The sequence below is a fragment of the Sus scrofa genome, chromosome 15 (assembly GCF_054392235.1).
Source record: "Sus scrofa isolate SSC_HxYL_T2T_F1_AM1 chromosome 15, Sscrofa_HxYL_maternal_Yorkshire_Landrace_v2.0, whole genome shotgun sequence".
NCBI classification, from domain to species: Eukaryota; Metazoa; Chordata; class Mammalia; order Artiodactyla; family Suidae; genus Sus; species Sus scrofa.
This window is the reverse complement of record NC_139397.1, coordinates 102,603,074-102,627,422: the sequence shown is the minus strand read 5'-3', so window position 1 is coordinate 102,627,422 and position 24,349 is coordinate 102,603,074. Positions and strand designations below refer to the sequence as shown.

The following is a 24,349-nucleotide window of genomic DNA, read 5'->3' as shown; positions in this document are numbered from 1 at the left end:
TGTTTCTTCTTGATTCAGTTTTGGCAGGCTGTAAGATTCTAGAAAGTTGTCCATTTCTTCCAGATTGTCAAATTTGTTGGCATACAATTGGTCATAGTATTCTCTCATGGGTTTTTTTATTTCTGTAGTATCCATTGTGATTTATCCTTTTTCATTTCTGATTTTATTTGGGTTTTTTCTCTCCTCTTCTTGGTGAATCTGACCAGAAGTTTGTCAATTTTGTTTACCTTTTCAAAGAACTAGCTCTTGGTTTTATTGATTTTTTCTATTGTTTTTTGAATATCTGTTTTATTGATTTCCTCTCTGATCTTCATGATTTCCTTCCTTCTGCTGATTTTAGGTTTTGTTTGTTCTTCTTTTTCTGATTCATTTAGGTGATGGGTTAAGTGGTCGAGTTGAGATTTTTCTTCATTTTTGAATAAGGCCTGTATTGCTGTGAATTTCCCTCTGAACACTGCTTTTGTGGCATCCCATAGATTTTGAGTGGTTTTGTCTTCAATATCATTGGTCCCAAAATATTTTTTTAATTTCCTTCTTGATTTTCTCACTGACCTATTGGTTTTTTAGTAGCATGTTGTTTAGTCTCCATGTAGTTAGTTTTTTCTCATTTCTTTTCCTGTGGTTGATTTCTACTTTCATGCCATTGTGATCAGAGGAGATACTTGAAATAATTTCTATACTCTTAAATTTGTTAAGGTTAGTTTTGTGCCCCAGTATGTGATGAATCCTTGAGAATGTTCCATGTGCACTTGAGAAGAATGTATATTCTGATTTTTAATGGAAAGATATTACATGCTTATGGGTTGGAAAAATCAATATTGTAAAAATGGTCATACTACCCAAAGCAATCTACAGATTCAATGCAATGCCTATCAAATTACCCATGATATTTTTCACAGAACTAGAACAAACAATCCAAAAATGTATATGGAACCACAAAAGACCCAGAATTTCCAAACCAATCCTGAGGAACAAAATCCAAGCAAGAGGCAGAACTCTCCCAGACTTCAGGCAATATTACAAAGCCACAGTCATCAAAACAGTGTAGTACTGGTACCAAAACAGACATAGAGACCAATGGAACAGAATAGAGAATGCAGAAATAAACCCAGACACCTATTGTCAATTAATCTTTGACAAAGGGGGCAAGAATATAAAATGGGAAAAAGATTGTCTTTTCAGTAAATGGTGCTGGCAAAACTGGACAGCTGCATGTAAATCAATGAAACTGGAACACATCCTCACACCATGCACAAAAATAAACTTGAAATCACTGAAAGACTTAAATGTAAGATAAGATACCATCAAACTCCTAGAAGAGAACATAGGCAAAACATTTTCTTATATCAACCTTACAAATATTTTCTCAGGTCAGTCTCCCAAAGCAACAGAAATAAAAGCAAAAATAAATTAATGGGACCTAATCAAATTGACACGCTTTTTTACAGCAAAGGAAACCATAAAAAAAAAAAAAAAACCCAAAAAGACAACTTACAGAATGGGAGAAAATAGTTTCAAATGATGAAATTGAGAAGGGCTTAATCTCTAGGATATATAAACAACTTATACAACTCAACAGCAAAAAAGCCAACGACCCAATGGAAAAATGGGCAAAAGACCTGAAGAGACATTTATCCAAAGAAGATATACGGATGACTAATAAGCACATGAAAAAATGCTCAACATCACTGATTATTAGAGAAACGCAAATCAAAACTACCATCAGGTACCATGTCATACCAGTCAGAATGGCCGGTATTAATAAATCCACAAATAACAAATGTTGGAGAGAGTGTGGAGAAAAGGGAACCCTCCTGCACTGTTGGTGGGAATGTAAGCTGGTACAGCCACTACAGAGAAGAGTATGGAGGTACCTTAGAAATCTATACATAGAACTATCATATGACTTAGCAATCCCAATCTTGAGCATATATCCGGACAAAATTTTCCTTAAAAAAGACACATGCACCTGCATGTTCATTGCAGCTCTATTCACAATGGCCAATACATGGAAACAACCCAAATGTCCACTGACAGACAATTGGATTAGGAAGATGTGGTATATACACACAATGGAATACTACTTAGCCATAAAAAAAGAATGACATAATGCCATTTGCAGCAGCATGTATGGAACTAGAGACTCTCATACTAAGTGAAGTAAATCAGAAAGACAAATACCATATGATATCACTTATATCTGGAATCTAATATATGGCACAAATGAACCTTTCCACAGAAAAGAAAATCATGGACATGGAGAACAGGGAGTGGGAGGGAGTAGGAGGGACTGGGAATTTGGGGTTAATAGATGCAAACTATAGCCTTTGGGATGGATAAGCAATGGGATCCTGCTGTATAGCACTGGGAACTATGTCTTGTCCCTTGTAATGGAGCTGGATAATGTGAGAAAAAAGAATGTATAAATGTATGTGTGACTGTGTCACCTTGCTGTGCAGCAGAAAGTTGACAGAACACTGTAAATCAGCTATAATGGAAAAAATAAAAATCATTATTAAAAAAAGAATTTGAGTTTTCTAAGTTTCTGGTTTCTTATTTTCACCCATTCATTCTTCTTTAAAATTAAGATGCAATTGACATGTACTCCTGTATTAGTTTTAGGTGTACAACATAATGATTTGATACATATACATTGTGAAATGATTACCACAGTAAGCTAATATCAAGCAACACACAGTTACAATTTTTTTTCTTGTGATGAGAACTTTAAGATCTACTTTCTTAGCAAGTTTCTAATTATAGTATTGTTAATTATAGTCGTCATGCTGTACATTACATTGCTAGGATTTATGTATCTTGGAACTTGAGGTCTGTACCTTTGGACCACATTTACCCATTTCATCACTCCCCCATCTGCTACCTCTGGCAACCATCTATCTGTCTATTCTCTGTATCTGAGTTCAGTTTTTTCTCTTTTTCAAAGAGTTTACATATACGTGAGATCATACAGTTTTTGTCTTTTGTCTGAATTATTTTATTTAGCATAATGCTTTCAGGACTCATCCCATCAAGTAGAGTGGCAGGATTTCCTCATTTTTTTTAGCTAAAAATATTCCATTATATATTGAATATAAATAATTAATGCTGAACTAAATAAAGTGTATAGATTTTTTTTTGATAGGCAAGAAATAGATTTATTAGGATAGGATGCTTATGAGAGATTCAAGTGGGCAGGCAAGGAAGCTCTGCTCTGAGGATCTGGTGGGCCACAATTTTATCATCCAAGGGGAGTGGGGGTAGGAAAAGACTGCCTCTTCCTTTCTGGGAGTAGTAGCTCTCTCCTTGGTATTCAGTAAGGTGTGTATTCAAATCAGCTGAAGGGTGGTCCTCAAACTCTTGCCCTTGGTCTGAATCTGAATGCAGGCCTCACCCCATCCCCCCCCCCCAATGACCTGAGACAATTCTCACCCTTCCACTAGTCAAGCAAGCCTGCCTTGTTCTGATGGATTTTTGAGCAATTTATTAATGTAGAGTGATCTCCCAAAGTCCCCTAGATTTCCCTCTCTATCTATGAGCCTCTACCGGGACTTCTACAAATATTGTGCCTACTCCATCCCTATCATTCCCCCCTCCAGGTGTGTTATGCCTCTTTATGCATAAAAGGGATATTGGGTGACGACCATTCAGTAGCTACTTCCTGCTGAGTTAGGGCATAGGCCTGCCTAGGGAAGGAAGAAAACACCTAGCTAACTAAGGGCACAGATATCTTTTTGAGTTAGTGCTCTTATTTCTTTCAAGTACCCAGAAGCTGAATTGGTGGATCATGTGGTAGTTCTATTTTTAATTTTTTGAGGCACTTCCACACCGTTTTCCATCTGCCTGCATCATGCTACATTTCCACCAACAGTGAATAAGAGTTTCCTTTTCTTTACATCCTCACCAGCACTTGTTATTTCTTGTTTTTCTGATGTCACCTCACACCTATTAGAACGGCTATTATATCATTTTGGGTTTTTTTTTATAGACTAATAACAATTTTATTGATTTGAGTCCTCTCTCTTTTTTGCTTGATAAGTCTGGCTAAGGGTTTATCAATTTTGTTGATCTTTTCAAAGAACCAGCTTTTTGTTTCATTGATCTTTTCTGTGGTTTTCTTGTTTCTATTTCATTGATTTCTGCTCTGATCTTTATGATTTCTTTCCTTCTACTAACTTTAGGTCTTGTCTGTTCTCCCTCGAGCTGCTTCAGATGTAAAATTAGCTTGTTTATTTGAGTTTTTTCCTGTTTCCTGATGTGGGCTTGTATTGCTATAAACTTTCCTCTTAGAACGGCTTTTGCTGTATCCCATAGGTTTTGGAGTGTCATATCTTTGTTGTCATTTGCTTCTAGGTATTTTTTAATTTCCTCTTTGATTTTTTTCAGTGATCCATTGGTTGTTTAGTAGCATGTTGTTGAGTCTCCATGTATTTGTGTTTTTTCAGATTTTTTCTTGTTGTTGATTTCCAGTCATATAGCGTTGTGGTTGGAAAAGGTGCTTGATATGATTTCAATTTTCTTAAAGTTACCAAGGGTGGATTTGTAGCCCAGGATGTGACCAATCTTAGAGAATGTTCCACGAGCACTTGAGAAGAATGTGCAATTCTGTTGCTTTTGGATGGAATGTCCTATAAATATCTATTAAGTCCTTCTGGTTTAATGCATCATTCAGGGCCTGTGTTTCCTTATTGATTTTTTTGTCCAGTTGATCTGTCCATTGCTGTAAGTGGGGTGTTAAATTCCCCCACTATTATTGTGTTATTATTGATTCGTCCTTTTAAGGTTGTTAGCAGTTGCCTTATATATTGTGGTGAACCTATGTTGGGTGTGTAGATATTTAAAATTGTTATATCTTCTTCTTGGATTGATCCTTTGATCATTATGTAATGACCTTCTTTGTCCCTTAAAATATTCTTCATTTTAAAGTCTATTTTGTCTGATATGAGTATTGCTACTCCAGCTTTCTTTTGATCCCCGTTTGCATGAAATATTTTCTTCCATCCCCTCGCTTTCAATTTGTATGTGTCCCTAGAAGTGAAGTGGGTCTCTTGAGGACAGCATATATATGGGTCTTGTTTTTGTATCCATTCAGCCAGTCTATGTCTTTTGGTTGGGGTGTTTAGTTCATTATCATTTAAGGTAATTATTGATATGTATGTTCTTATTGCCATTTTATTAATTGCTTTGGATTTGTTTTTATTGTTCTTCTTTCTTTGTTCTCTAGTTCTCTCCTCTTCTGGTTTGATGACTATCTTTAGTGTTGTATTTGAGTTGATTTTTCTTTGTTTATGTATCAATTGTAGATTTTTGTTTGCAGTTATTCTGAAGTTTTGATATAAGAGTTTACATGTATATGAGATTGTTTTAAGTTGTTGTTCTCTTAATTGAAAGTTCATCTCCAGTGTCCTGCATTTGTACCCACCTCTTCTCATGATTTCTGATTTTGGTGGTATAATTGTGCATGGATGATTTTGTATCTTTACGGCATATACACCTTTACTGGTGAGCCTTGTCATGTGTGGAATTTTTGTTTCCTGTTGCTGTCTTGTCTTTTCTGCCTAGAGAAGATCCTTTAGTATATGTTGTAAGGCTGGTTTAGTGTTGTTGAGTTCTCTCAGCTTTTGCTTATCTGTGAAGGTTTTGATTTCTCCTTCAAATCTGAATGAGAGCCTTGCTGGGTAGAGTAATCTTGGTTGGAGGTTTTTTCCTTTCATCATGTGAAGTATATCCTGCCACTCCCTTCTGGCCTGCAGAGTTTCTGCTGAAAAAATCTGCTGATAACTTTATTGGGGTCCCCTTGTATGTTAATTGTTTCTTTTCCCTAGCTGCTTTCAAGATTTTCTCTTTGTCTTTAATTTTGGTCAGTTTGGTTACTATGTGTCTTGAGGTGTTACTCCTTGGGTTTATTTTATGTGGTACTCGTTGTTCTTCCTGGATTTGAGTGAGTGGTTCCTTTCCCATGTTAGGGAAATTTTTGGCTATTATCTCTTGGAATATTTTTTCTGTCTCCTTCTCTCTCTCTTCTCCTTCTGGCACCCCTATAATATGGATGTTGGTGCATTTCACGTTGTCCCAGAGTTCTCTGAGACTCTCTTCATTTGTTTTCAATCTTTTTTCTCTTTTCTGTTCTGCATCCATAATTTCTGCTAATCTGTCCTCCACCTCGCTTATTCATTCTTCTGCCTCCTGTACTCTCCTGTTAGCTCCTTCTAGTGAATTTTTTATTTCTGTTATTGTATTTTGCATCTCTTCTTGTTTAAGGTTTATATCGTGTATCTCTTTGGTCAGTGTTTCCTGTAAGTTATCCATCTTTGCCTCCAGTTTATTTCCAATGCCTTGCATCATCTTCAGCATCAACAGTCTAAAGTCTTTTTCCTGGAGGCTGAGAATCTTCTCATTGCTTAGCTGATATTCTGAGGTTTTTCCTTTCTCCCTCATCTGAGTTATAGTTCTCTGTCTTTTCATTTTTATAGGTTTTTGGTGTGGTGGCCTTTTTACAGATAACAGAGTTGTAGCCTCTCTTATTTCTGGTGTCTGCCCTTCACCCTTGTGGCTGAAGTCTGTATGGGGGCTTGCTGTAGGCTTCCTGATGGGAGGGGCTGATGCCTGCCCACTGGTAGGTGGAGCTGATTCTAATCCCTCTGGTGGGTGGGGCTTAGTCTCTGGATGGGATTAGAGGCAGCTGTGTGCCTGAGGGGTCTTTAGGTAGCCTGTTTACTGAGGGGCAGGGCTGTGATCCTACCTGGGTTGTTGTTTGCCCTGGGACTTCTCAGTACTGACTGAAGTGTGGGGCCAGATTTTCCCAAAATGGCCACCTCCAGAGAAAGGCACTGCTGCTGAATATTCCCGAGAGCTTTCCTTTCACTGTCCTTCCCCCACAACAAGCCACATTCACCCCTGTTTTCCCGGGATGTCCTCCAAGAACTGCAGTCAGGTTTGACCCAGATTGCTATGGAGACCTCGCTCTGCCCTGGGACCCAGTGCACCTGAATGTCTGTGTGCACCTTTTAAGAATGGGGTCTCCGTTTCCACCAGTCCTGTGCAGCTCCTGCACATAAGCTCCACTGGCCTTCAATGCCAGATGCTCCAGGGGCTCTTTCTCCCAGTGCCAGATCCCCACACGTTAGAGTTTGATGTGGGGCTCAGAACTCTCACTCCTGTAGGTGAGTCTCTGTGAACCAGTTAGTTTCCAGTCTGTGGGGCTTCTCACCCGGGAGGTATGGGGTTGTTTATATTGTGAAATTGCCCCTCCTACCTCTTGATGTGTCCTCCTCTTTTTCTTCTGGACTAGGCTATCTTTTTTAAGGTTTCTGGTCCATTTGGGTGAACATTGTGGTTTTGCGTTGCATTTCCCTCCTGTCACTGATGTTGAACACCTTTTCATGTACTTGGCCAATTGTACATCTTCTTTGGATTAATAATATCTATTCAAACTCTCTGCCAGTTTTAAAATAGGATTGCTTGGGTTTGTTTTTTGTGCTATTGAGTTTTTATGTATTTTGGACATTAACCCTGTATCAGATAATATGATTTATAAATATTTTCTAGTATTTGTAAATATTTTCTGGCTGTCTTTTCTTTTTGTTGATGGTTTCCTTTACTGTGTGAAAGCTTTTTAGTTTGATGTAGTCTCACTTGTTTATTTTTGCTCTTGGTGTTAAGTAAAAAAAAAAAAAAAAAAGAAAAAAAAAACCATTACTAAGGCAGATGCCTAGTTTTCTAGTTTTATGGCTTCAGGCCTTATGCCCAAGTCTTTAATCCACTTTGACTTGATTTTTGTGTATGGTATAAAGCAGTTGTCCAGTTTCATTCTTTTGTAAGAGGTGGTTACCCAATTTTCTTCACACAATGTATTGAACAGACTATCCTTTCTCCATTGTATATTTTTTGCTCCTTTGTCATAAATTGACTATGTACAGAGTTATTTCTGGGCTTTTGAGTCTGTTCCATTCATTTCTGTGTCTGTTTTTGTGCCAATAACATACTAATTACTATAACTTTGTAATATAATATAGTATTCCTCAAGATTTCTTTTGTTACTTGGGGTGTTTTGTGGTTTTATACAAATTTTAACATTATTTCTGTGAAAAATACCATTGGAATTTTGATTGGTATTGTGTTCAATCTACAGATTGCTTTGCATAGAATAGTCATTCTAATAATATTCTTGCAATCCATGAGCATGAGATATCTTTCCAATTATTTTAAGTCTTTTCAGTTTCATCAATGTCTTATAGTTTTTAGCATACAGGTCTTTCACTTCTTTGCTTAAATTTATTCCTAGATATCCCTGATGCAATTATAAATGGGTTTTCTTAATTTCTCTGACAGCTTATTAGTGTATGGAAATATAAATGATTTTTGTGTATTGATTTTGTGTCCTGTAACTTTACTACAGTTTTTTTTTTTTTTTAAGAGCCTTCAGGGTTTTCTATATATAATATCATGTCATATGCAGGTAGAGATCATTTTACTTCATCCCTTCTGATTTGGATGCAATTTCTTTCTTTCTTTTTTTTTTTTTTTTTTTTTTGCCTCATAGCTCTGCTAGGGTTTCCAGTACTATTCTGAATAAAAGTGGCAAGGGTAGGAATCCTTATATTCTTGATCTTAGAGAAAAAGTTTTCAGCTTTTCACCACTGAGTAAGTTGTTAGTTTGTCATATATAGCTTTTATTATGTTGAGGCATATTCTCTCAATACCTACCTTCATGAAAGCTTTTACTAAGAATAGACGTTAAATTTTGTTAAATGCCTTTTTCTGCATCTATTGAGCTTATCATATGCTTTTATCCTTCATTTTAAAATGTGACTTGTAGATAATTTGATTTCAAGATGTTGATCCAGCCTTGAATCTCTAATATAAATCATACTTGATCCTTTTATTGTATTGTTGAATAATACTTCATTAATCCTTTCTGTTCTTTTTTTAGTCTAATTTCTCTTTCTGATCTTTCATTGTAGATTATAGAAATGCAATTGACTTCTCTGTATTAATTTTGTATCTTGCAATTTTACCAAATCTGTTGATGAGCTCTAATAGTTTTCTAATACTCTTTAGGATTATCTAGGTATAGTATCATGTCATCTGCAAACAGTGATAGTTTTACATCTTCCTTTCCAATTGGGATTCCTTTTATTTCTTTTTCTGTTCTGATTGACATGCCTAGGACTCCCAAAACTATGTTGAATAGTATTGGTGAGAGCAGACATCCTTGTCTTGATCCTGATCCTAGTGGGAACAATTTCAGCTTTTCACCATTGAGAATGATGTTAATTAGCTGTGGGTTTGTCATATATGGCCTTTATTATGTTGAGGTAGGTTCCCTCCATCCCCACTTTCCGGATTTTTTTTTTTTTAAATAACAGAAACGGGCATTGGATTTTTTCCAAAAGCTTTTTCTGCATCTATTAGGAGGGTCATATGGTTTTTATTCTTCAGTTTGTTAATTCAGTTTATCCCACTGATTAATTTGTAGATATTGAAAAATCCTTGCATCACTGGTATAAATCCCACTTGATCATGGTGTATGATCCTTTTAATGTATTGCTGAACTTAGTTTGTTAGTATTTTGTTGAGGTGTTTTTTTTTTGTTTTTTTTTGTTTTTTTTTTTCTCTTTTTAGGGCTGCACCTAGAGCATATGGAGGTTCCCAGGCTAGGGGGTACTGAACTGGAGCCATGGCCACTGGCCTACACCACAGCCACAGCAATGCAAAATCTGAGCTGCATCTGTGATCTACACCACAGCTCATAGCAACACCAGATCCTTAAACAACTGAGCGAGGCCAGGGATTGAACCTGCATCATCATGGATTCATTTCCGCTGAGCCATGATGGGAACTGCTACGAGATTGTATTAAGTTGTTGGTCTCTTAATTGCATGTGCATCTCCAATATTCTGAATTTGTACCCTCCTCTTCTCACAATTTCTGATTTTTGTAGCATATTTGTGTGTGTGGATGATTTCCATATGTATGCCTTTACCATTGAGCCCGTTATTTGTAATATTTTTGTTTCTAGTTGTGGCTTTTTCTTTTTCACCTAGAGAAATTCCTTTAGTACTTATTGTAAAGCTGGTTTAGTGGTGCTGAATTCTCTTAGCTTTTGCTTATCTGTAAAGCTACTGATTTCTCCTTCAAATCTGAATGAGAGCCTTGGGTAGAATAATCTTGGTTGGAGGTTTTTTTCCTTTCATTACTTTACTGTGCCACTCCCTTCTGATCTGCAGAGTTTCTGCTGAAAAATCTGCCAATAACTTTGTTGGGGTTCCCTTGTATGTTTTTCTTTTCCCTAGCTGCTTTCAATATTTTCTTTGTCTTTAATTTTGGTCAGCTTGATTAATATGTGTCTCAGGGGGTTTATTTTATATGGCACTTGTTGTGCTTCCTTGATTTGAGTGAATGATTCGTTTCCCATGTTAGGGCAGTTTTTGGCTATTATCTCTTCAGATATTTTCTCTGGCCCTTTCTCTCTTTCTCTTTTCTTCTTCTGGCACCCCCATAATATGGATGTTGGTGCATTTAACATTGTCCCAGAGTTCTCTTAGACTGTCTTCATTTCTTTTCAATCTTTTTTCTTTTCCACATACGTGATTTCCACTAATCTGTCCTTCACCTCACTTATTTGTTCTTCTGCCTCCTGTTTTCTGCCACTGGTTCCTTCTAGTGAGTTTTATTTCTATTATTGTATTTTGCATCTCTGCTTGCTTAATCTTTAAATCTTCTATTTCTTTGCTCAGTGTGTCTTATAATTTATCAATCTTTGCCTCCATTTTATTTCCAAGATCTTGAATCATCTTTACATAATTAAAGTCTTTTTCATGGAGGTTGGTAATCTCCAGATCACTTAGCTGTTTGTATTTTTATTTTTTTCTTGTTCCTTTATCTGAGTCATAATTCTCAGCCTTTTCATTTTGTATAGATTTTTTTGGGTGGTCTCCTTTTTGCAGACAATAGGGTTGTACCTTCTGAGGTCTACTCCCCTTGTGGCTGAAATTGATACAGGGGCTTGTTTCAGGCTTCCTGATGGTTGGTACTGGTGCTTGCCCACTGCTAGCTGGAGCTGATTCTTATCCCTCTGGTGGGTGAGACTTTGTCTCTGGGTGTGATTAGAAGTGGCTGTGTGCCTGGGGGTTCTTTAGGCAACCCATTTGTTGATGGGTGGGGCTGTGTTCTCACCCAGTTTTATTGTTTGGCCTGGGACTTTTCAGCCCTGATGGGTGGGGCCAGATTTTTTCCAAAATGGCCACCTCTAGAGGAGTTCCCACTGATGATTACTCCTAAGAATTTTGCCTCCAGTGTTCTTCCCCCACAGTGAGCCAGTCACCCTGTTTCTCCAGGAGATCCTCCGAGAACTGCAGGCAGGTCTGACCCAGATTCCTATGGTGTCTCTGCTTTGCCCTCACACCCAGTGCACATGAAAGACTGTGTGCGTCTCTCAAGAGTGGGGTCTCCATTTCTCCCGGTCCCATGGAGCTCCTGCACACAAGCCCCACTGGCCCTCAGTGCCAAATGCTCCTGGGGCTCCTGCTCCCAGTGGCAGATCCCCAGGAGTGGAAACTGAGATGGGGATCAAAACTCTCTCTGAGATGTACTTTCCAGTCTGTGGGCCACCCACCTGGCAGGTATGGGTTTGCTTATACTGTATAACCATCCCTCATACAATCTTGATGTGGTCTCCTCTCTGTCTTCTGGAGTAGGTTATCTTTTTTACTAGTTTCCACTCTATTTTTTGAAGGTTGTTAAGCAGTTGGTTGTAATTTTCTTCCTTTTTTGGTTTTTGTTTTGTTTTGTTTTGTTTAGGGCTGCGCTCATGGCATATGGAGGTTCCCAGGCCCGGGGTCTAATTGGAGCTGTTGCTGCCTGGCCTACACCACAGTCACAGCAATGCCAGATTTGAGCCGCATCTGTGACCTACACCACAGCTCACGGCAACACCAGATCCTTAACCCACTAAGCAAGGCCAGGGATCAAACCTGCAACCTCATGGTTCCTAGTTGGATTCGTTTCTGCCACACAACAGGAACTCTCAATTTCGTTCCTTTTATGAGAGGTTAGCTCCAGTCCTATTCTGCCATCTTAATCTCATCCAGCATAACTTTCAATATATGAAACTTCTATGCAAGTTTCCAGAGATCTGTTGAGGCCCAGCCAGAGCAGTCTGGGCCTCAAAATATGCCTATAGTCATTTTAAAAAAGAAGGTTTCTTCCCTTTCTCCTTCTTTTGTTTCTGGGACCCCTGTAATGGAAATATTGGTTTGCTTGTTGGTGTCTTATAAACTTTCTTCACTCTTTTTATTTTACTTTTTGCAGATCTGATTGGATGAATTCTTGTCTTTGACTTCATTGATCCTTTTTCTACTTCAATCTGTTGACCTCTCAGTTGAACTTTTCAGTTCAGTTACTATATTTTTTAGCTCTTTAATTTTTATTTGGTGCATTTTTGTATTTTCTATGTTGAAATTCTCACTTCATGCATCATTCTTCTGACTTCAGTAAGCATCTTTATGACTGCATTTTGAAACTTTATTCAGTAAATCCATTTCATCAAGGTCTTTTTCTGAAGTTTTTATCTTGTTTTGTTTAGAACATAGTCCTCTGTTTATTTTCCTTGAATCTCTGTGTTGGTTTCTCTGCATTAGACAAAACCACCTCTCCTCGTCTCAAAGGAGTGGTCTTGTGTAGATGAATCTTGGCATTTTAACTATGCCTTAGCTCTTATCTGTCTCTCATACCTTTGTGATCTTCCAGGTAGGCTTCTTAGTGGTGCTCCATAGTGGGAGGTATACTAGGTCCCACTGGTGTCCCAAATGGGAGGATCTCAGTCAGCAATTAGATGCAGGCTGAATGGGGACAATTCTCAAGCAGTAGCTTTAAAAGTATGCAAGTATACCTCTTAAAGGGGAAGACTGGGAGATGGCATTTCTATCTGCTCTCTTTGCTCTGAGCCTTGGGGGGATAGCCAGTTACAAATTGTTTGCTACAGTGCTATGGGATCCACAAGTACTGGCCATTAGGTGTCCCCTGGGCAGCAGGTACAATAGCTGGGGTGCTAGATGCTTGCACAAGCTTGCTCCCTGGAGGTGCCAGTGATCTGGAGTGAGGCAGAGGGAGAAAACAAATATGGTGCCTGTCAGCCTCCGTGGTCTCCAGAGAGTACTAAAATGAGCTCCTAGAAGTATGCTAAGCTAGAAGCTAAAGCATTCAAGTAAGCAAATATGCCTCTTTCAAGTAAAGAATGGGCATGCTTCGGCATGTTGCCTCAGTGCTAGGTGTTGGAGGATTAGACATGGTGAGTCAATACAAGCCTGTAAGGAATTGCTTCTCAGATTGCACAAGCCTTATGTGTCTTGAGGATGCAAGCCCTACTGGCTTTCGAAGCCAGCTATATGTTATGGAGATCCAAGTCTTAAAAGTTAGAGTACCAGCTGTGGGGTCCATACTTTTGATCTTCAGGGAGAAACTGGTAGTCATGAGTTCCCTCCAGCTGTGTCACTGTGCTAGATCGGGTTTATGGTGAGACTGTGTCTCAACTGCTCTGACCCATTACAATGTAGGTTTTTTCTCATTCATGTGATGTGTAAGAATTGCTCAGCTAGGCTAGATTCTGGATTTCTTTTAGAGGGAATTGTTCTGCATGTAGCTGTAGATGTATTATGTCCACGTCAGGAGGTAAGTTAGGAGCCATCTTGTTTCAGAAACTATTCTTTTTTTTTTTTTGGTCTTTTTGCCTTTTCTAGGGCCGCACCCATGGCATATGGAGGTTCCCGGGCTAGGGGTTGAAATGGAGCTGTAGCTGCCAGCTTATACCACAGCCACAGCAATGCCAGATGCGAGCTGCCTCTGACCTACACCACAGCTCATGGCAATGCCGGATCCTTAATCCACTGAGCAAGGTCAGGGATAGAACCTGCATAGAAGGGATAGAATTCTTAGTTGGATTCATTAACCACTGAGCCACAATGGGAACTCCAGAACCTATTGATTCTTAAAAAAAAATTACCTTCTCCAGTAAAATATGCAGCTGTTAATGAAGAATTCTCCATCAGTAGTTAATAAACTTGTAGATTATTTTGATGAGCATCAGCACAGACTTTTTTGAATATGATTACTAATTTTCAGGACAGCAGGCTACTAAGGAATCTACTCAAGTGACAAGATAATGCAATCAAGTGGTCAAGAAACCACATTTCTGGATTTAATATTGATATGCAGCAGTCTGGTGTCAGCCTCCATCCATTATTCTGTTTAGTCACCTCTCACAAAATATAACCAACCACTAACAAGTGACAGTATAGTTGACTCTTAAAGAATATGGGGTTTTGGGTTGCCAACACCCAGCATAGTCAAAAATCCACATATAACTTTACAGTTGGGCCTTGGTATCTGAAATTCTGCATCTGTGGATTCAACCAACCATAGATCATGTATTACTATAGAACCTTTTTACTGGGAAAAAAAATCCAGGTTTGAGTGAAACTGCACAGTTCAGACCTGTGCTGTTGAAGAGTCAATTGTACAAGAACCTATCTGCAAATGCAGCATTAAATATGAAAGAAAATGACTCAAGCCATGAATCACTAACATTTTTATATATAATCAATACATTTATACTTTTGACCTAATTTTATTAGTCTTACTGAAAAGATTATTCACTAGAAAATTTGGATACATTTAAAGTTTTGGTCCATATGTAGTTTACTACCAGAAAGATTATTTCCTTTTCTTCTTCAGAATCAATTTTATTCTGCAAATACCATTATAGAAATTTAAAATGCATTTTATTAATTTAAAATGTGTATTATTTCTTAAAAAGTCTTGATGGATTGAACATGTCTAATTTAAGACATCTGAATTTGTTGGTAGACCTAAGGAATAAGACTAAACTACTACACTACACAAAAATGGTTAAAATGGCTAAAAAATACTGTATCATTAAAAACTTTCTTATACTAAGTATCTTTGTAAAAAATGTGTCCCATAGGAAACACGCTAAGTCTTTTCTGATAATTATATAATTCAAAGAAAATTCCTGCTTTGAATACTATTAGAAAACAAAGGACAACTTTAAAGAAAACCTTTACAATATTAAAATAGCATAGTTTAAATGAAGAAGGGATGGAAGACATTAAATAAAATTGGGGAAACTGGAACAGGCAAGCATCATTAATGTCCCCAATACAAATTCTAAATGGTTTCATATAGCCACATTAAATGTATCTAATTTTCAAATCTAGCTCCCTAACAGAATGCACTCTGGTGTGCTAGAAATGGTGCTGTTACCAAAAGCTGGTTGCACACAAAAACAGTGTTGCTGAGAGAAATGTCATATACCTGGCACTGTGGAGGTCTGTGCTGCACTAGTGTGGGCATTAAAACCTTTAATACTGCCAGCTGTTTTGAAATAAGCAGTGATAGTGATATGACTGCAGAAAATAACTTCTTAATGTATGCTACTTTCATGATACATATTACTTAACATGACTCCCAGGTAGCCCTGGATTTTGAGCTGATTCCACAGGAACAGACTTAAGCCCAGTTGCAATTCCAAAGAATGTTTACTATTTCATTTCCTGCATGAGATGTTTCTCAACAGTAAGTTCAGAATTCTACTCATAAGTAACAGAATACGTACATATGTAAGCTTGTTTATGCGTTATGTGTCAGAATTGTGAACTGCAGACACTGGGGAGACAAAAACTATGCCTTAGGTTTACTTTTGCACACTCCTCAGTGTCCACTGTTACTCACATAATTGGTACAATTTCAGGAAATATTTACCAAAACTTTAAGCATCTCATTTTGGAATACTTACAGAAAAAAGCTGACTTTGAAAATGTAATAAGTGAAATGCACTTGCCATTACTGATCATAATGCAAAAAGGTGGTGTAAAATGAAGGTCACAAGTGGTGAGTGTTCTGTCTGTGCCCATGTGTGTAAAGTGGAATTCAAGGTAAAAAGTTAACAAGATACAATAGAAACAACGTGGGAGAAAATAGGAAGAATAGGGCTAGACCTGAAATAGAAAAAATATCCATTACTTTGCAATAATAAATTGTAGTTATAAATTAATCTTCATGTTGAAATTTTGGGGAACTGGATTAAGTGACACAAAAAAACAAAAAAAAAACAAAACTCTCCCAATTTAATAAAGCATAATTCAAGCAGGTTTTGAGAAAACTTAAATTTTCAAAAAAATGTGTTGAACTTTTTGATCAATTAGGCTTCTTACCATTCCATAAACTCTGAATTATAACTAAAATAATTACATGTCACAATGTTTTGTTAACATGCAAGTGAAAAACAGTTGGATTCTTTGAGTCTGAACAACTAAAAAACTGAAAGTTGCCATTCTTAAGATTTCAGTAATTGATTTTCTTACAAAAATAACTTATTATGCCATCATTGATGTGAATATGGCAGCCTCTAGTAGTAAATAATTGGAATGTCTATAGTATTATGAGCTACAGTGAAACAAACCTGCAAAGTTAATTTTTTCTTAATTTAAATAATGAAGATTGGATAGGACTGAAAAACCACAACTATAAAGAAAAAAAGGCAAATATTAAATAAAGGATACACATCAGAACAGAGAAAGTCTAGAAGTCAAAAAAAAATTAGAAAATATGTTTCAAAAATCAATTACTATCACAGGGAAAACCTTTATGAAAGCAATTCCAAAACGACCATATATCTTTAAAACACAGAACTCAAAATACTTTAATTTGGGATACTGTACAATGCCCAGTTAATTGCTATAAATATTTTTTCCCGTTACATACTTATGGATGCTGTAGAAATCGAGAGGATTTCTTTACTTATTGTTGCAAAATTTTTTTCTCAAGTGAAAACTAAAATAAATTCAACCTTTAGAAAGCAAACAAACAAAAAAATGAAGAATCTCTTTACTACAATATAGCATGACAATAGGGTATCTGTTTACTTTCCCACACTGTATGTTTTTTAAATGAAAATATATGATCAGGGAATCAATTTCAGAGAATTCTTAGAACAGGTAACTGAAAACCAAGTTGTCTTTTCAGGCCAACCTCAAACTTTGTGATAAAATACACTTGGATAAATCTGTGTGTATGTAGATCACAGAGCAGGTTCATATTTGAGCCAGTCTAAATATCTTCCCAGGAGTCGGCAATCTGTGGTCATGGGCTGAATGTGGCTTGTGACCAGCCTATTTGTGTATGGCCCTGAGCTAAGAATGGTTTCCACAATTTTTAAAGGGTTGTAAACAAAACAGAAACAAAGAATATGTGACAAAAACCATATATGGTCTACAAAGCCTAAAATATTTATGGTCTGGACATTTACAGAAAAGTCTGCAGACCCGGTAGTTGTACAGAACTCAGGCAGTGCAATTACAAGTCCAAGGTAACGTTCATTTATTTTCATCAAGAATGAAGTAACATTCTGAAGAGGTCTCTTCTGATACCATCTGTTAATATCTTCATTTTCAACTTCACTAAAGTTCATCCTACAATAATAATGTAAAAGAGACTGAATTCCTTTCTCTTTCAACATCTAATGTTAAAAACAAACAAAAACACTGATCTAAATTTGACCTTTTCAGAAGAAATTACTCAATATTCTTATTTAATAGATCACCACACGAAATATACTTTATCTGTCATAACAGTGGAAAAGGGTATCTCACAGTTCTTACCTGCCCATGGCAGATAATACCAATTATAGTTTACCACACTTTCCAAGTCATATTTTGGTATGTTCTTTTTCTTAATTTTAGTTATGATATTCTATTTTAAGACTAATATTTTTTATTTCAAATGTTTAACTTGAGATAAAAGTCATGATTTAAAAAATAAAGCATCTTGAGAAAACTAACAGCCAAAACATGAGAAAAACATTTTTGTTCACTGAAACAAAGATAAAAAAGTTTTGTAACTTTCTCTTTCCTATCTTTTAGTTTTGGATAAAATAAAATTCATGAAGCAGGCTGTAAAGCTTCCTATACCTAGGTCTATAGGTCTAACATGACTCTATGAAGCCTGATGGTGAGAGGCTATGCTTTTCTTTTGTCTTTTCACCTTACAGGGAAAGAATCCAAGAAACCTCACCCATGACTGTATTAAATTCCATTCAGAAAACATGCCAGCACTCATAAACTCTGGTCTAAGTATGTCCCAGAAAGATAAATATTTAAAAAAGTAAGAAATGAATAGCCCTCTGAAAAATAGCAGCAAAGAGATTGCATTGCTTCTTGGTAGATTTATAATTCAAGAGGGGGCAACATGAATGTGGGTTCTAATACATCCTGACTATATTAAGAAAAAAGAAAACACGCTATTCAAAATGTGTTAGGAGGCTCCTGTATATTTATTTCTAAAACACAATAAAAACAATGCTTTTAATTTATGGCCATAGTCACTATTTCTCTGTTAAATGGTTTTACTTGTCCAAATTTCTAAGCATTTCAGTGTCTAGAGGCTATATTCTGATTGTCATATTTTCCAAAGAAATTTCTAACTACCTTACTACTTTTTGAAGCTTCATTTTACTGTTTATTGATACATGTATTGAATATATAGTGAGGATAAATTTAGATAATGTTTGTCAAAGTAAACTCTAGATTTCTTACCTTATTTCTCTTTCCATGATTTTGGAGATTTTCCAATTTTTCATATATTAAGGTAGTAATCTCTTTAGCATCTCTGGAATCTATTTGCTCTCCCCAAATATTTCTCTAAAATTAAAAATATTATTCTTATAACCTTTTTAAGTATCTCATCAAAACATGACATTTTTATCTAAGAAACTTGATGATAATATTCCTTAAAATTTCAATGTTTAAAACTCAAATTTAAGTAACTGCTGCTGCAAAAGCAGTTAACCAATAATTTACCTGAAATAACTACTAACAATACCATTATGGAAACATGTAAATTAATTCCTTGGTTAAAATACATTGCTAACTCCAAATGCCTCAAAGTAGAATAAAATGTCCCCAGAATACTCAAATTATTCTAATCTACAGTCACTGGCATAGACAAAACCCTGCCCAACTGTAACAATGGAAAGCAATATATATACTTCCTGGTTCTTATCTGCACACAGCAGAAAGGTGGTTAAAAAGCTGGGCAAGGGACAGGTCAATACATCCAGACCTGCTTATTTTGGATCTGGAGCCACCTGTTGTTTCCTTCTTCCTGGTGGGAACTCCAAACTGTATACTAGGATTTTGTTTTTCTGTAAAATTGCTCACCTGGTTTGTATTTCTCACTTCAGTCCTTATTCTGCTTTGGCCTTATCTGATGGACTTCTGGATGCCAACCCTGCCTTTCTGTTTGGACAGGGGTATTTTGGGTCCTAATCTTGTCCTCCAGGCTCCAGCGGACATGTGGTAACACCACGTTTTTAAACAGCTCCCTGTATCACCTTGTTAGTTCTGTGACTGCTCATTATATTGATACTTCCTTAACATCATTCTACCTGAATAGGGTAGAATGTCATCTATCATGTCATATATTTCCTACGTGTTCTGAGAATTGGGAAGCTAGTGATTCCAAAGGAATGAAGACTTAGGATCTGATATAAAACTCCTTTATTCTCATTTAGTTCTGCTTACCCCAGGCTGTTCTTAAGACAGAGGTAGCTTCCTCATAAATCAAAATGCTTCACTGAAAAAATCTAGATGTCTGATGACAAGTCTAGATTCCTGAAATTGTCTAATTCCTTTAGCTTTATATCAAAATAAATTATGGTCACAAATAGATAAGATCTTAATCTGATATCCTTTTTCAAAAAAGCATTATTTAAAATATTTGAAATTATTTCAATGTTTTACTAGGAAACATGAATACAAGGCAAATATTTGTCATATTACAGTTCTAATGTCAAAAATGTCTTATTCTTTTACTTGGGAGGACAGCAAAGGTTAACAAGTCCTCTCAATTAGCAATTATAATGACTGAAAAACATACACCTTTGTATCAATGACACAGGAGAGGTTATCACCTGAATTTTTTTCCCCCCTTTGGTCTTGCCTGAGCCATGAGGAAGTTCCCAGAGACTGAACTCGCACCACAGCAGCAACAACACCAGATCCGTAACCCACTGAGCCACCAGGGAACTCCTATTATCTGAATTTTAAGACCTACTGGTAGACGTCTAGTTTTTTTGTTGAGAAGAAAAAAGTTATTATCAGTAGCCCAAAGAAGAAATTATGACTAAACCAAGGAACTCTTAGCTTTTACAGTCTAAACTAATAAAGGTAAATGCTCAGATACTAAGGCTATTTCAAAAGTATTATGACAGTATATTCTTAGTTTTTACAAGAAAGAAAATTAGAAATATAATAATGTTAATTCTATGAAAGTGGAAAATACAAAATTTTACACAAAATCATCACCTTGAATTCTGTCACCCACAGAAAACCATTATTAGTATTTTGGAATGTCTCTTTAGTAGTTTCCCTATTCATGAGTATAAAAATTTTAACGCAATGAAGATCATATGAACTTTGAGACAGAAAATCTTTTAAAATCACTTGGTGTATACATAAAAAGAAGCTTGTTTCAGTTACATGCAATAAAATAAAAAATGACAAAGGGAAAGAGACTGGATAAAAGCATAACTCAGACGAAAAGCAAACCTTCTGAGCTTGGCCTGTGAAAGGAAAGGCACACAGAGGAAAGCCTATACGTACCCTTGTCCCTTCATAGGGATAAAATTTAACAGTTGGATAGGCTCTGATACCAGCTTTCTGGCAGGTTTGGGCATAAGCCTGACAGTCTACTTTTCCAGCTTTCACTTTTTCTTTAACCATCTGAAAAGAGAAAAATATGCTTTGTCATTCTCTTTGGCATATACTGCTTTGGCAACCACACAGCAATACGTACTACATGTTTAAAATATTTACAAACCTAAGAATTTATTACTTAAAATGTAGTTTTAATCTTTTCCAATTCAAACAAGATTGTTTCCAAATTCCTCTGAGTTCTAAAACTCCTATTTACCTATCCTCTGATAGCAAATAAACTCTCCTTTGCCTTATCAAGAAAATTGAGCTTTACCCTAAACTACCCCTTTCTTCCTGTTACTCACAGCTTGCCTGTCACACCACAAACATCTCAGATTCTGTCCTCATCCTCCCTCCTACCTCTGGTCCCATCTGCTGGGTGACTATGCCCACATTCTCTGGTGCCTCCCTGTCAGATCTTACTGCTCTTCGGCATATATGCAGAAGACCAGGAAAGAAGTTCTTCCTTAATTGCTCCGGTTTCTCTAGCTACAACACTGCTTCTCTTTTTTCAAGTAGTTTATTCTTTTACGATCTCCTCATCACCTGCTTATTGTCAACACAATTTAGCTAGCTTCTATTCTTACTGCTCCTCCAGTGAAACTGCTCTAAGTTAACAAATGACCTCTACTTGGCCAAACCAATGGACACCTCTCACTCCAAGAAGGGTGTCTGACATTGCTGACCACTTCCTTTCTCTTTGCTTTTCTTTCTTGGCACTTACATTTCTCTCTTGGCTATCCCATGCCTCTGGCCAGTCTTCCTCATTTCTACCATGAGGATCTTCTCCTACATCTGCCCCTCATGTCCAATCAGTTTCTTTTTTCCTTTCTTCTTCCTCTTTTTTTTTTTTTTTTTTGCTTTTTAGGACTACACCCACAGCATATGGAAGTTCTCAGGCTAGGGGCTGAATTGGAACTGCAGCTGTGAAATCTGAGCTGCGACTGCAACCTACACCACAGCTCACGGCAATGCCAGATCCTTAACCCTGAGTCAGGCCAGTGATTGAACCTGCATCCTCATGGGTACTAGTCAGGTTCATTATTGCTGAGCCACTATGGACTCCCCAATCAGTTTCATTAATTTTTTCACTGTGAGAAATCCCCTCACCTTCCCCAACAATTTCAGTCAACCATGTACTGGCCTGCTTTGCCTAAATAAGCATCTTAAACACGACATTTCTAAAGTGAATTCCTTCCCCTCAATCTACTCTTTCTTTGTCCTGCTATGCACTCAGCTCAGGCCAGAAACTAAGGCATCCTAGACTTTTTCCTCCCACATTTGTCACAAACACTAAATCCTATTCATTTCTTATATCTTATATTTGTTCTGTTCTATGACCACTGCCTATCACCTCTCGCTTCAGGACAATTAAACTGTCTCTGCTGCCTCTAGTTTTGTCCCAATGGCTGGGGTACTTGAAGGCAGACTAACGTGTGCTAGGGTACCAGCGAAGCTGCAGGCAGAAACATTTGTGCACAGACAATCACTCAGAGTGAAGGCCAGAGAAATCGAGTTGACTTGTACTTTCAGTTATAGAAGGGAACCAATTTGTTTCTGGTGTTCTCATCTTTCTCTGGCCTTTTGGCCCATGTTCAGTCCATTCAAAGGGATCTTTCTAAAATATAAAATGGATCCTGCCCTAACAGTTCTCCTCCAATGCTGTTATAGATTTATAGATTACACTCTGAACAATACGAAATCACTGAAGCAGAGTGTGTAATCTGAGTAGTGTAGGCAAGCAGACCAAACCATCTCCTCCTGGCCAGTTTGTTGAGCCTCAGTTTTGCCTCTCCTCTTTTGTCTTTATCCTCTGGGACTGCTGGACCAACAGTGGAGATGCCTCAGTATGCTCCACTCTCTCATGTCCCTACATCTTTGCAAATTCTGACTTCTTGGCTTAAGGGTACTCTCCAGGCGATCTTTTCAAGTGCTATACTCCTAGCTATTCCAACATGAATGGTAATTCTCATCTCAAATACTAACTTTAATGTGGAGCTTTTTGTCTCCTTCAGGAATGACTCTGATATTCTTATTCCCATATTCTTATTTCACTCTAATTTCACTAGTAATTTCACCAGTAATGGTCCTGTTGATTTATATATATTTATTTGCATTTTATCTTCCAACTAGATTAAAGTCATATTAAAGACATGGAATTTTTGTCTTTTTTTTTTTTTTTTTTTTTTTTAGTTCTAGTATTTGGCTTAATGCTTAGGTGTTAAGGATTTGTTGAATGACCTTTTCAAATAGTTTTCTTCTATATTCCCAATATAAGTGCATTACAAAATACATAGCTAAGTTTTTCAGTTTTTAAGTGATAAAGGAGTAAAACATTTTTGTTAGAATTACCAGAGAAAATTTGTTATGTAGTCAAACATCATAATGGTTAGAAAATGGCTGCAGGAGCTCTGGAGACAAGACGGCAGAGTAGAAGGACTCAAGCTCACCTACTCTCATGAAAACACCAAAATTACAACTAACTGCTAAACAACTATTAACAAAATAGACTGGAAGGTAACAAAAAAGATACCTACACCCAAAGACAAAGAAGCCACACTGAGATGGTAGGAGGGGTGCTTTCTCAGTATAAGCAATTTCATACCTGCTGTGTAGGTGACTCACAGACTGGAAAGTAACTATATTACAGAGGCTCTCGAATAGGAGTGAGAGTTCCAAACCCCACATCAGGCTCCCCAGCCTGGGTTTCTGGCTCTGGAAGGAGGAGCCCAGAGCATTCACTGGAGGCCAGTGAGGCTTGGGTGCAGGAGCTCCACAGGACTAGGGGAAAGAAAGACTCCACTTTTGGAGGGCACACAGGCTTGCATGTGCACTGGGTCCCAAGGCAAAGTAGGGACTTCATAGGAACCTGGGTCAGACCTACTTGCAGGTCTTGGAGGGTCTCCTGGGAAAGTGGAGGGACAGAGGTGTGCAGCTGTGGCTTGCTGTTGGGGCAGGACACTGGAGGTGGAAGTCCCAGGTCTTATCAGTGGTGTGTCTCCCCTGGAGGTGGCCATTTTGGAAGAATTTCCCCACCCATCAGTGCTGAGAAGCCCCAGGCCAAACAACAAACATGGTGAGGACAAAGTTCCACCCATTAGCAAATAGGCTGCCTAAGGTACTCCCCTGCACAGAGCCACCTCTAATCACACCCAAAGCCCCACCTACCAGTAGGCAGACACCTGTCCCTCCCAGCAGGAAGCCTGCCACAAGCCCTTGTATCAATCTCACCCACAAGGTGGTTAGAAACCAGAGGCAAGAGAGGCTCTGGCTCCATAGCCCGCAAAAAGGAGATCACACAGAAAGCTACATAAAATGTAAAGGCAGAGAGAGAGGAGCCAGATGAAGGAACAAGACAAAACCCCAGAAAAATAGCTAAGTGAACTAGAGATAAGCAACCTCCATTAAAAAGACTTTAGAATAATGACGATAAAGAAGATCCAAGGTCTCGGGGAAAAAAATGGAGATAAACGCTGATAAATTACAAGAAATATTTAACAAAGATAGAAGATTTTTAAGATTTAAACAAGCAGAAATGAAAAACACAATAACCAAAATAAAAAGTTCACTAGAAGAAACTA

General features: G+C 37.3%; 1 protein-coding gene across 4 annotated transcripts in view; it reads right to left on the bottom strand.

Annotated features, from left to right (window-relative positions):
- DNAJC10 (DnaJ heat shock protein family (Hsp40) member C10) overlaps positions 1-24,349 on the bottom strand; it is a 184,309-nt gene that overhangs the window by 110,063 nt on the left and 49,897 nt on the right. For 3 of the 4 annotated variants that reach the window (XM_021076313.2, XM_021076312.2, XM_021076314.2), the window contains 3 exons: positions 20,676-20,795; positions 18,609-18,713; positions 16,689-17,486 (listed from right to left, as the gene is read on the bottom strand). The exons of the other annotated variant lie outside the window; for it this stretch is intronic. In XM_021076313.2, the coding sequence (XP_020931972.1) occupies positions 17,475-17,486; positions 18,609-18,713; positions 20,676-20,795 (237 nt within the window). In that variant the 3' untranslated portion in view covers positions 16,689-17,474. Of the gene's footprint in view, positions 1-16,688; positions 17,487-18,608; positions 18,714-20,675; positions 20,796-24,349 lie in introns of those variants that run through there. 4 annotated transcript variants of the gene reach the window in all.